The 13,623-nt window shown below is 45.5% G+C and overlaps 1 protein-coding gene across 7 annotated transcripts in view; it reads left to right on the top strand.

Annotated features, from left to right (window-relative positions):
- The window catches only part of si:ch211-225b11.4 (thyroid adenoma-associated protein homolog), a 188,859-nt gene that overhangs the window by 76,072 nt on the left and 99,164 nt on the right, over positions 1-13,623 (top strand). For all 7 annotated transcript variants that reach the window (XR_005460320.1, XR_005460324.1, XR_005460317.1 and 4 more), the window contains exons 13-14: positions 3,753-3,862; positions 5,261-5,421. Coding sequence is in view for 1 of the 7 variants with exons in the window: in XM_038794198.1 (XP_038650126.1) it covers positions 3,753-3,862; positions 5,261-5,421 (271 nt within the window). In the remaining 6 variants the exon portion in view is untranslated. The remainder of the gene's footprint in view (positions 1-3,752; positions 3,863-5,260; positions 5,422-13,623) is intronic.

Below are 13,623 nucleotides of genomic sequence, written 5' to 3'. Positions count from 1 at the left end.
GCGAGGTGTTCCTGATTGGGACTCGAGGGCAGGAGAGGAGGGCAGGAGAGCTGTCGTTCAAGGTAGTCGGGGAGAGTTTAAGATACTTGGGCATCCAGGTGACATGGGGCTGGGCGCAACTGCACAAGCTGAACCTGACTTTGGTTGATGGAGCAGATGAAGGGGGACTTTGAGGTGGGATGTGCTGCCCGACTTCGGTTTCTGGTTAGCCCGACTTCAGTCACTGGTAAGATTTTAGAGTCCGTTATTAAAGATGAGATCGTGGAGTACTTGGAATTGCATGGTAAAATAGGACTGAGTTAGCACGGCTTCGTCAAGGGGAGGTGATGTCTGACAAACCTGTCAGAGTTCTCTGAAGAAGTAACAAGGAAGTTAGACAAAGGAGAACCAGTGGACGTGATTTATTTATATTTCCAGAAGGCCTTTCACATGGTTCCGCATTGGAGACTGTTAAATAGGTTAAAAGCCAATGGTGTTAAGGCTAAGAACATGGCATGGATAGAGGATAGAGGCTAACTGGCAGAAGTCAGAGAGTTAAGGGAATTAAGGGATCTTTTTCAGGATGGCGGCCGGTGACCAGTGGTGTGGCTCAGGGGTCTGTGCTGAGACCACAACTTTTCACAATATACATTAATGATATGGAAGAAGGAACTGAAGGCACTGTTGCGAAGTTTGCAGATGATACAAAGATCTGTAGAGGGGCAGGTAGTATTGAGGAAGCAGGAGGGCTGCAGAAGGACTTGGACAGGCTAGGGGAGCGGGCAATGAAGTGGCAGATGAAATACAATGTGAAAAAGTGTGAGATTATGCACTTTGGAAGGAGGAATGGGGGCATAGACTATTTTCTAAATGGGGAAATGCTTAGGGAATCTGAAGCACAAAGGGACTTGGGTGTCCTTGTTCACGGTTCTTTTAAGGTTAACGTGCAGATTCAGTGGGCAGTTCGGAAGGCAAATGCAATGTCAGCATTCATGTTGAGAGGACTAGAATACAGGACCAGATGTACTTCTGAGGCTGTATAAGGCTCTGGTCAGACCCCATTTGGAGTATTGTGAGTAGATTTGTGCTTCGTATTTCCGCAGAAGGCTGTGGAGGCCAAATCACTGTCTTTAAGATAGGTCTTTAAGATAAGAGATCGATAGGTTATTGATTAATAAGGGGATCAGAGGTTATGGGGAGAAGGCAGGAGAATAGGGATGAGAGAAATATCAGCCATGATTAAATGGCGGAGCAGACTCGATGGGCCGAGTGGCCTAATTCTGCTTCTATGTCTTATCGTCTTATGGCTGAATGATTGTCTCCTTATCCTATTCCTGTGTTTCTATGTTTAGCACTGCTTCTTCACCGTGCCAGGGACCCTGGTTCAATTACAGCCTTGGGTGACTGTGTGGAGTTTGCACGTCTTCCCTGTGTCTTCATGGGTTTCCTCTGGGTGCTCCAGTTTCCTCTCTCAGTCCAAAGATGTGCAGGCTAGGTGGATTGACCATGCTAAATTGCGCCTTAGTGTCCAGGGATGTATAGGTTACTGGGGTAGGATGGGGGAGTGGGCCTAGACATGGTGTTCTTTCAGAGAGTCGGGAGAGAATTGATTGGCCAAATGGCCTCCTTCTGCACTGTAGGGGTTCTGTGGGTCTAATTCAGGGACATAGTTTAAAAATGAGGCGTATTCCAGATGGAGATGAGGAAAATGTTTTTTTTCTGAGGGTTGTGAATCTGTGAGATTCTCTTTCCCAGAGAGTAGTGGGGTCTGGATCACTAAATATGTTTCAGGCTGAGCTAGATAAATTGTTGATTAAGAAGGATTCCAAGGTTATTTGAGTAGATAAGAAAGTAGAGTTAAAGTCCTAACCAGATTATCCATGATTTTAACAATTGTGGAGCAGAATGAAGGGGTCATTCTGTCTTAATTGGTATGTTGCTATATTCCTCTCCATCAACAAGACTTCCGATTTGTAACAACATAATTTCACCTTCTGCGCCCTGCTTCAGCTTATCATCGAATCCCTACAGTGTAGAAGGAGGCCATTCGGCCCAGCAAGTCTGCACCGACTCTTCCCAACAGAGCATCCTACTCAGGCCCAATCCTCGCCCTATCCCTGTAACGCCACCTAACATTTGGACACCAGCGGGCAATTTTGCACACCCGATCCACCTAACCTGCACATGCCTGGACTGTGGAAGAAAACCGGAGCACCCGGAGGAAATCCACGTAGACATCGGGAGAATGTGCAAACTCCACACAGACAGTGACCCAAGGTCTGAATTGAACGAGAGTCCCTGATGCTGTGAGGCAGCAGTGCTAACCACTGTGCCACCACGTAGCCTGCTTCTCAAATTGTTTATGTGTGTTTGTTACCTCCAGATTCAACCAGGTAGACTCCAAGTCTTCTTACTCTATAAATGTCAATTCATTCACATCCCATCGTCCATCATGATAGAAGCAAAATATTGTGGATGCTGGAAATCTGAAATAATAACAGAAAATGCTGGATAAACTCAGCAGGTCTGGCAGCATCTGTAGCGAGAGAAAGTGCGACACAGTGGTTAGCACTGCTGCAACAGAGCATCAATTCTGGCCTCGGGGACTGTGTGGTGTTTGTACATTCTCCCTGGAAAGAGAATGTGGGTTTCCTCCCACAGTCCAACGATGTGCAAGTTAGGTGGATTGGCCATGCTAAATTGTTCCTTTGTGTCCAAAAATGTGCAGATTAGGTGGGGTTACGGGAATATTGTGGTAGAGTGGGCCTAGGTGGTGTGCTCTTCCAGAGGGTCAGTGCAGACTTGATGGGCCGAATGGCCTCCTCCTGCACTGTCATAATTCAATGATTTTACTCCATGATTCTAAGTCATTCGAGGTGTTAACTCTACTTCTCTCCCCGCAGATGCTGCCAAACCTCCTGATTTTATGCAGCGTTTTCTGTGTTTATTCCATATTCATTATTTGTCTCCCACTCTCACCAACCTTCATTTGTTCTCTGTGCTTCAATATTTTGTTAAAATTCTAAGCCTTGTGTTTAACTCCTTGCATTGCCTTCCCCCCGGCCATGTATCCTGAATTATAAATCATCTCCCAAAATCGTGGTTTCAGCTTTTTATGCATCCCACACCTACCTACCTCCCCACCCCCAGGTTACTCTCCTAAGCAGTCAAAGCCATAGCTTCCAGACCCTCAGTAAACGCTCCACAATTCTCTCTGTTAACTCTGACACCTCAACTTTAAGACCGGCTATAAATCCTGTTCTTCAACCAAGCGTTTGATAATTCCCGCTAATATCTCCTTTTTTGGCCCTCAGTCTATTTGTTTCTCTATGAATTGCCATTGGGATGTGTATTTACAGCAAAGCTCTACATCAATGCAAGTAGTTGTTAATGTTGCAGATATAATAATATGAGAAATTGTGAAATGCCAAAAGTCTTTCTGCAACAAAACGTAGTTTCTCATAGCTACTAATATCCTTCCACATTCCATGTGCACGTCACCCTACCATGGACTCTGTCCATGCACGTCATCTCCCACAGCTCATGTACACACCCGGCCAATGATTGATTGGCCTTCCCTCAAATCTGTGGTTTGACTCTGCCCAAAATGAATACAATTTACAAATATGTTCCAAGGTGAGTCTGAATTGTACAATACTTTATGGGTTTTATGTCCGATTACGTACTGACCTGTGCAGAGGCTCCCTAATGTGCTGGACTATCTTTTAAAGAGATTAAAGGCACTGACAAAAGGCCTTGTTATTCTCTTTTAGAAGACATGACCGACTTAGTGAACTTCGTGAGGCAAAGAGGCTGCTGGAAATTCTTATCACAGCCGAACCTACGGATATTACTGGCTTGTTTGACGGATGGAACGAATGAGGTGAGATAATGTGGCTTGCTCACTGGGATGTTTATTCCGGGTCAGTGTGACTCAGTCACTGGGGGTTATTCCGGGTCAGTGTGACTCAGTCACTGGGGAGTTTATTCTGGGTCAGTGTGACTCAGTCACTGGGGAGTTTATTCCGGGTCAGTGTGACTCAGTCACTGGGAGTTTATTCCGGGTCAGTGTGACTCAGTCACTGGGAGTTTATTCCGGGTCAGTGTGACTCAGTCACTGGGGAGTTTATTCCGGGTCAGTGTGACTCAGTCACTGGGAGTTTATTCTGGGTCAGTGTGACTCAGTCACTGGGAGTTTATTCCTGGGTCAGTGTGACTCAGTCACTGGGGAGTTTATTCCGGGTCAGTGTGACTCAGTCACTGGGAGTTTATTCCGGGTCAGTGTGACTCAGTCACTGGGAGTTTATTCCGGGTCAGTGTGACTCAGTCACTGGGGAGTTTATTCGGGTCAGTGTGACTCAGTCACTGGGAGTTTATTCCGGGTCAGTGTGACTCAGTCACTGGGAGTTTATTCCGGGTCAGTGTGACTCAGTCACTGGGAGTTTATTCCGGGTCAGTGTGACTCAGTCACTGGGAGTTTATTCCGGGTCAGTGTGACTCAGTCACTGGGAGTTTATTCCGGGTCAGTGTGACTCAGTCACTGGGAGTTTATTCCGGGTCAGTGTGACTCAGTCACTGGGAGTTTATTCTGGGTCAGTGTGACTCAGTCACTGGGAGTTTATTCCGGGTCAGTGTGACTCAGTCACTGGGAGTTTATTCCGGGTCAGTGTGACTCAGTCACTGGGGAGTTTATTCCGGGTCAGTGTGACTCAGTCACTGGGAGTTTATTCCGGGTCAGTGTGACTCACTCACTGGGAGTTTATTCCGGGTCAGTGTGACTCAGTCACTGGGGAGTTTATTCCGGGTCAGTGTGACTCATTCGCTCACTGTCCAATTGATGGGCTTGGCTCTGTATTACTCTGTGATCTTCATAGAATCCCTACAGTGCAGAAGAAGACCATGTGGCCCATCTTGTCTGCACCATCCCTCTGAAAGAGCACCCGAACTAGGCCCACTCCACTGCAACCCTGTAACCCCACCTAGCCTAATGGGCAATTTACCATGGTCGATCAATCTCACCTGCACATCTTTGGACCATGGGAGGAAACTGGAGCACCCGGAGGAAACCCACGCAGGCACTGGGAGAAAGTACAAACTCCACACAGACACCCAAGTCCGGAATTGAACCTGGGTCCCTGACGCTGTGAGGCAGCAGTGCTAACCACTGTACCACCATGCTGCCCCTTTATGGTGTGAATGTGGATGTCTTTCTATCACCATGTGTTCCCATGTCTGTTTAATGTTTCACTGATGTTCATCTGACACTGTTTATTCTCTGCAGATCAGGGAACTGGCTGCCAAATTAATTGTGACATACCTCCCTATGCCTCTACCTCCGCCATTGGCTAATGGCTTGTTTGAGCGTGCTGTCAGGAATTTGTGCAGTCCCAGGGTAACCCAGGCTGAGGCTGGGGCCCTGATGTTGAAAACAGCTCTTCAAAAGTTAGTATTAAACATCACGCAGTGAGTACTAGGTTGTTTCGTATTCTGTATTAACGGTGTGATGGATGAAGATGTTTGTTCCTGAGTGGGGCAGGGATATATTCAGTGCCTATCTTTTGTTGCATTTAGCTGTTGGAAATAGTTGGATATGATTGTTTTCTATCATTGGTCTGAATGGAGAAGGACTCTGGGCCCATGGTCCACTTCAGAGCAGCATAAGAGAGGTCTTGTCAGAGTGCAGAAATCAATTCTGTTCAAAACGGTACAATGCTTCCTACCTGTTTGGATAAACATAAAACTGAAGGACAACTGATATATAGTCCATGGCCCCTTACTTCAGGAGGCTGTCCAAGAGCATGGAAGAGGAAAGGACGTATAATATGGGAGTTATGGGAGTTGTAGGGGTTCAATAACATGGAGCACAAGAGCATCCTTTGTGAGCGGGCTTTAGAATCCCAAAAGGCATGTTGCTTTCCAGGCCCCAGAGCGAGGGCTATTACAATTGGTTTGGAGAGTGAGATAAAGGATGCAGTTGTTGTGATCCAAGTTGGAACCAACAACTTTGAGAAGAGTCCTTTTTTAAGAGTTCTGAGATCTAAGAGCTGAATTAAAAGAACAAGATGTCAAGGTGTTTAATGTCTGGTTTATTACCTGAGCTAGGTGAGTATTGACATAGGGATAAGCAGGTTAGAGAAGTGAGGAATTGCTATGGGAAAGAGGAGTTCAATTTCATGACACACTGACTCCAGTTCTAGGACAGGAAAGAACCACCTGAGCAGGGTTGGGACCAGGGTTCTTGTTGAAAAGGGTAAATAAGACAGTCTTAAGACTTTTAAACTAGTAAATAAGTGGGGTCAGGAAGGTGGATAGGTTACCTAATAATAATAATAATATTTATTATTGTCACAAGTAAGCTTACATTAACACTGCATTGAAGTTACTGTGAAAATCCCTAGTTGCCTCATTCCGGCGCCTGTTCAGAATTCAGAATGTCCAATTCACCTAACAAGCACGTCCTTTGGGACTTGTGGGAGGAAACCGGAGCACCCGGAGGAAATCCACGCAGACACGGGGAGAACGTGCAGACTCCGCACAGACAGTGACCCAAGCTGGGAATCGATCTCGGGTCCCTGGCCCTGTGCAGCAACAGTGCGAACCAATGTGCTACCGTGCTGCCCATAAATGAATGGTTCCGAAACAAGTGAAAGAGAGAGAGAAGAGTAACCAGCAAAAGTGAAATATATAAAAGAGAGGGAAATAGGAAATGTTTGAGAAAGAATGCAATTAGATCAGAATGACGGGTTAGGGCATGTGGCTTAAATAGGTTTTCTTTCTACAAACCAGTGTAAGGGACAAATTGAATGAGCTGCAGGTGCAAATTATACTTACTGGGTATAACATGCAAAGCATTACTCAAATGCCTTTTAGCCATTTTGTCAACCTCTCCTGCGATCTTCAATGATTTGTGCACATACACAGCTCCCTCTGCTCCTGAATCCCCTTTGTCTCTCTACCAAAATGAATCACTTAGCACTTGCTCAGTGTTAATCTGCTGTTTAATAAATGTCAGTTTATGATGGAGGAATAATACAGCAGTTTATCTTTTACCTTCATCAAGTTTATTTTGCATACAGCTCATCAGAAATACAATTTCCTTATTATTCTCCCCACAGCAATTGTTCCAGCTGTATACATTTCTACTCATTTGGTGGTTGAACCTGTAATCATTATCCATCTTTAAAAAGCAGTTAGCTTAACAATGTAATTGCCAAAGCATGCACTTACTGATACATTGATTCCCCTCTCTTTTAAGTTAAAGCTTTAGAAAACTAAATCAAGAACACAGTTTAAAACCCAAACAATTGGAAACCACGTTATGTGCTTTAACATTACAGATAAAAAATTCCCTTTACCGCATTTGAATACACAATTTAAAATCGAGAAATAGCGCTACATTTTGTTATCGTAACACAAAACACATTCAGCAATTTCTTCGAGCAGGCATTTTGTTTTGTAAAATAGTCTGATAATTGGTGACTTGTGCCAACCTATCGTATCTTAGAAATCGCCCTCCTTTCCAACATTTCTTTTCTGCTAGCTAGATCTATTTTTAGCTTTTTTTCAGTGCCACTTTTCATTGAATGGACATTACCCCACAGGGATCAGTTACCACCATAACATTCTATTGGCACATTTCTCTCACCTTGCCCCTTGTACAAAATATATGTCAATATGTTTAATATGTAAACCCACATATGATTGACTTAACAATGGCAGGGTTTCTGCAGCTAAGGCACTTTTCACACCGTTGGCTTATTAAGCCAAAGGGCAACGTTTGTCATTCTTTCCGATCAAAAATATGACGAACCTTGTAGTGCTAGAAAATCTATCCGGAAGATTGACGAAGCATTATTAAAGATCTGGTTCACCCAGGGCTGGAAACTTGGGTGTGTATTTCTCCAAGTTTAATTTCTTTATTGTTTTGTTTGCTCTCAGAATCTCTTCTACTGTGGCATTCTTGGTACTCAGCTCTGACACATCAAAACTGGCATCAGGTCTACTTTTCTTTTTTTTTTCTTTTTTAAAAATTTAGATTACCCAATTATTTTTTCCAATTAAGGGGCAATTTAGCATGGCCAATCCACCTACTCTGCACATTTTTGGGTTGTGGGGGTGAAACCCACGCAGACACGGGGAGAATGTGCAAACTCCACACGGACAGTGACCCAGAGCCGGGATCGAACCTGGGACCTCAGCGCCGTGAGACAGCTGTGCTAACCACTAGGCCACCGTGCTGCCCTTCATCAGGTCTACTTTGAGTGTATAACAGTTCAATTGTCCAATTAAATTTCTAAATTGATCGGTTTCTACCTTCGATACTGGCTGCTCTTTTTGTGAAGATCTGACATGATTAATTAGGATACAACTAGTATTTTCTAGATAGGATGGTTGGTTTAATGCCACTCCTGACTTGTTTTGCTTAATATTTAAATCTATACATTTAAAAGCACTTGGAGCCTGGCTTCCAACCTTGAACTCCTTCAATTAATCAATCACCATTGTTCAGTTTTACCCCCGCACAGAACGTTATCCATGTGCATGATAAGAATTCCTGAAGGTCTCTCCTTGTGATACCAATAATAATAATCTTTATTATTGTCCCAAGTGGGCTGACATTAAAATTGCAATGAAGTTACTGTGAAAATCTCCTAGTCACCACACTCTGGCGCCTGTTCAGTTACACAGAAGGAGAATTCAGAATGTCCAATTCACCTAACAAGCACGTCTTTCGGGACTTGGGGGAGGAAACCGGAGCACCCGGAGGAAACCCACGCAGATGTATAGAGAACGTGCAGACTCCACACAGACAGTAACCCAAGCCGGGAAATGAACCTAGGACCCTGGAGCTGTGAAACAACAATGTATGATGAGTCTAGGGAAGGGTGTGTAGATAGCCTGGATCATGTCAATTTCAAAATTGAGGTGGTGTTGGGCGTCTTAAAAAAACATTAAGGTAGATAAGCCCCCAGGACCTGATGGGATCTACCCCAGGCAAGGGACGATGTTGCTGGGGCCTTGACAGAAATCTTTGTAGTATTGGCTACAGGTGAGGTCCCAGAGGACTGGAGAATTGCCAATGTTGTTCTGGTTTAAGAAGGGTAGCAGGGATAATCCAGGAAATTATAGGTCAGTGAGTTTTGTGTCAGTGGTATGGAAATTATTGGAAAAGATTATTTGGGACAGGATTTACTCACATTGGAAACAAATGGACTTATTAGCGATAAGCAGCATGGTTTTGTGAAGGGGAAGTTGTGTCTCACTAACTTGATCGAATTTTTGAAGGAAATGCAGAACATGATTGATGAAGGAAGGCCAGTGGATATTGTCTACATGGATGTCAATAATGCCATTGAAATGAAAAAAATGAAAATCGCTTATTGTCACGAGTAGGCTTCAAATGAAGTTACTGTGAAAAGCCCCTAGTCGCCACATTCCGGCGCCTGTTCGGGAAGGCTGTTACGGGAATCGAACCGTGCTGCTGGCTTGCCTTGGTCTGCTTTCAAAGCCAGCAATTAGCCCTGTGAGCTTGGTCCCTCATGGCAGACTGGTATAGGCGGTGAAGTCATACAGGATCAGAGGTGAGCTGGCAAGGTCGATACAGAACTGGCTCAGTCACAGAAGAGAGAGGGTAGCAGTGGAAAGATACTTTTCTGAATGGAAGGCTGTGACTGGTGGTGTTCCACAGGGATCAGTTCTGGGACCTTTGCAGTTTGTAGTATATGTAAACAATTTGGAGGAAAATGTAGCTGATCTGATTAGTAAGTTTGCGGACGCCACAAAGATTGGTGGAGTTGCAAATTGTGAAGAGGATTGTCAGAGGATACAGCATGATATAAATTGGTTGGCGACTTGGGTGGAAAAATGGCAGATGGAGTTTAATCTGTACAAAAGTGAGTTAATGCATTTTGTAAGGTGTAATACAGGCGGGAATTATATAGTAAATGACAGAATCCTTTGGAGTATTGGCAGGCAGCAAAATCTGGGCATACAGGCCCAGTGGCAATGCAGGTGAATAAGGTGGTCAAGACGGCACACATATCTTATCAGTCGGGGCATTGAGTATACAAATTGGCAAGTCATGCTGCAGCTCTACATAACCTTAGTTAGGCCACATTTGGAATATTGTGTACAATTCTGATCGCCACACTACCAGAAGGATGTGGATGCTTTGGAGAGGGTACAGAAGAGGTTTACCAAGATGTTGCCTGGTCTGGAAGGTATTAACTATGAATATAAACTCGGATACTGGAATGGTTGAGGGGTGACCTGATAGAGGTATACAAAATTATGAATGGCATGGACAGAATGGATAGTCAGATTTTCTTTTCCAGGGTGGAAAAGTCAATTACTTGGAGACATTGGTTTAACGTGCGAGGGGTGAGTTTTCAGGAGATGTGCGAGGCATGTTTTTAACAGAGAGGGTGATGAGTGCCTGGAACCCGCTGCCGGGGGTGGTGGGGGAAGCTGATACGATAGCGGCGTTTAAGAGGCATCTTGATAAATCCATGAATAGGATGGGAATAAAAGGATATGGATCCCGGAAGTGCAGAAGGTTTTAGGTTAGACAGGCATCATGCTCAGCGCAGATTTGGAGGGTACTCCTGTGAACCCGAAAGGCTCCTTCACCCAATCTAGCCGCTAATACAAAGGAAAAAAGTATTCTCGCACTTCAACCAACATCAGCGCGAAGGGCGATGCCAAACAGCAACCACTCCAGCGGATGTGTAGAAACAAGTGGAAAAAGCCAGGAGAAGCAAATGGCTGAGCTGGAAGGCGCACAAGGCAGCGAAACCCAGGCCTCGCCAGAACGAGAAGGACTGACCCGCCGCATAAGGAGCCTCCCTCACACAGGGATGGTTGGAGGATGTTTCTCTCAAGGGAACTGCGAGAACACAGCGAGGAGCTGAAAACCAACATCCAGGCTGCGGTTACCAAAAAGAAAATGCTGGATAATCTCAGCAGGTCTGGCAGCATATGCAAGGAGAGAAAAGAGCTAATGTTTCGAATTCAGATGACCCTTTGACAAAGCCATCTGGACTCGAAACGTTAGTTCTTTTCTCTCCCTACAGTTACTGCCAGACCTGCTGAGATTTTCCAGCTTTTCTTTTTTGGTTTCAGATTCCAGCAATCGCAGTAATTTCCTTTTATCCAGGCTGCGGTCTGGCTGGCAGTCACAGAAGCTCTGGCATCCGTGCAGATGTCCCTAGACAAGGCGGAGAGGTGACTGGAAGCTGAAGAAAGCACCATAAAGAAGCTAGAGGAGGCTTCAACAGACCAGGACGACAGGATTGCCGCCCTGGAAAAGGAAATATCAAGACTGGTCGCAGGGGAGTCTGAAAGGAAAGATTGAGGATCAGGAAAACCAATCATGGCACCAAAACGTGCAGATTGAGGGCCTGCCGGAGGGGATTGAAGGTAGGAATGCCATGGTTTCTGTGGCCCAAATGCTGGGCAATCTGTTGGGAAGGTATAACTTCCCCAACCCACCAGAAATAGACCAAGCCCACCAGCTGCTTCGTCCAAAGCCCAGAGCCGGGGAACAGCCAAAGGTGATAATCGCTAAAATGCACCGGTACCATGACCGGGAAAGAATCCTGCGCTGGGCGGGGCAGACAAAGAACTGTAACTGGGGAGGTCACCAGATCAGGATCTACAAGGACTTTGGGGCTGCCCTGGCCAAGTGCCGGGCAGAGTTCAACAGGACGAAGGCTGCCCTGTACAAGAACAGCGTAAAATTTAGGATGCTGTACTCGGCCAAACTCTGGGTCACATTCCAAGGCAGGGAGTCATCATGGAAGGGGTCATCAACATTGCTATCAAGCAACCCTTACTCAGCAATAACTTGCTCACGGATCCTCAGTTTGGGTTCTGCCTGGGTCATTCAGCTCCTGACCTCATTACAGCCTTGTTCAATCATGGACAAAAGAGCTGAATGCCAGAGGTAAGGTGAGAGTGACTGCCCTTGACATCAAGGCAGAATTTGACCATGTGGCATCAAGTAGCCTAGCAAAACTGGAGAATGGAATACTCTCCACTTGCCTGGGTGAGTGCAATTCCAACAGCACTCAAAGCTCAACATCATCCAGGACAAAGCAGCCTGTTTAATTGCTACCCCTTTTAAAACCATTCAGGGGGAAAACTCTCCACTAATTGGAATCATACCTGGCAGAAAGGAAGATGGTTCCTGTGGTTGGAGGCCAATCATCTCAGCTGCAGGACATCACTGCAGGAGTTCCTCAGGGTAGTGTCCTCGGCCCAACCACCTTCAGCTGCTTCATCTATGGCCTTCCTTCCTTCAAAAGATCTGAAGTGGGGGATGTTCACTGATTACTGCACAATGTTCAGCACCTCTCATGATTCTTTCGATACTCGGATGTCCAAATGCACCAAGGCCTGGATAATATCCAGAAATGGGCTGACGTGTGGCAGGCAATGACCATCTCCTACAAGAGAGGATTAAATCACTGCCTCTTGACATTCAATGCCATTGCCATCACTCAATTCCCCCACTACCAACATCCTGGGGGTTACTATTGACAATAAACTGAACTGGGCTAGTCATATAAATGTTATCACATGTCTGTCCTTGGCCTGCTGCAATATTCCAGTGAAAGCAAACTGGAGGAACAACATCTCATCTTCCGGTTCGGCACGCTACAGCCTTCCGGTCTCAACATCGAATTCAACAACTTCAGATGATTAGCTCCACCCCACATTGATCCCTTTGTTTTCATCCCATTTCATTTTAACTGTCTTTTACCTTTTATTTCTTTCTTGTCTTTCTTTATATTTATTTCCCCCCCCCCCCCCCATCTTATCCACCTTTTCCTTACCCTTTCTCCCCTTTTCTTCCCCTTCCCCCCACATCTACATCTGGCACAGTTTACCCTCTGATGTTAGTTTCTCTGCTGCTTGGCCTTTCACACATTTTGTTCTGTCTGTGGCTATGAATCATCTTTCATTCTCACTCCACAGTATAAATATTTCCCACTTTCTCTGTCTTTTAGCTTTGACAAAGGGTCATCTGGACTCAAAACATTAGCTCTTTTCTCTCCCTACAGATGTTGCCAGACCTGCTGAGATTTTCCAGCATTTTCTCTGGCTACCAGAGCATGTCAAAGGCTAAGAATCCTATAGCGAGTAACTCACCTGACTTCCCAAAGTTGGTGCACCAGCTACAAGGCACAAGTCAGGAGTGTAATGGAATACTCTCCACTTGCCTGGGTGAATGCAGTTCCAACAACACTCGAGAAATTCAACACCATCCAGGACAAGCAGCCTGTTTGATTGATATCCCATCCACAAACATTCAATTCCTCCAACACCGACATTGGCAGCCAAGTGTACCATCTAAAGGATGCACTCCAGGAACTCACCAAGGTTCCTTAGGAAGCACCTTCCAAACCCATGACCACTACCATCTAGAAGGACAAGAGCAGCAGATATATAGGAACCCCATCACCTCCATGCCACTCACCACCCTGACTTGGAAATATATCGTTGTTCCTCCACTGTTGCTGGGTTAAAATCCTGGAATTCCCTCCCTAACAGCCCTGTAGGTGTACCTGCACCTCAGGGACTGCAGCTCACCACCACCTTCTCAAGGGTAACTAGCGATTGGCAACAAATGCTGGCCTAACC

Source organism: Scyliorhinus canicula, chromosome 1 (assembly GCF_902713615.1).
Source record: "Scyliorhinus canicula chromosome 1, sScyCan1.1, whole genome shotgun sequence".
Taxonomy (NCBI): Eukaryota; Metazoa; Chordata; class Chondrichthyes; order Carcharhiniformes; family Scyliorhinidae; genus Scyliorhinus; species Scyliorhinus canicula.
Note: the sequence above shows the minus strand (reverse complement) of the source record. Positions and strands in the feature narration are given on the sequence as shown.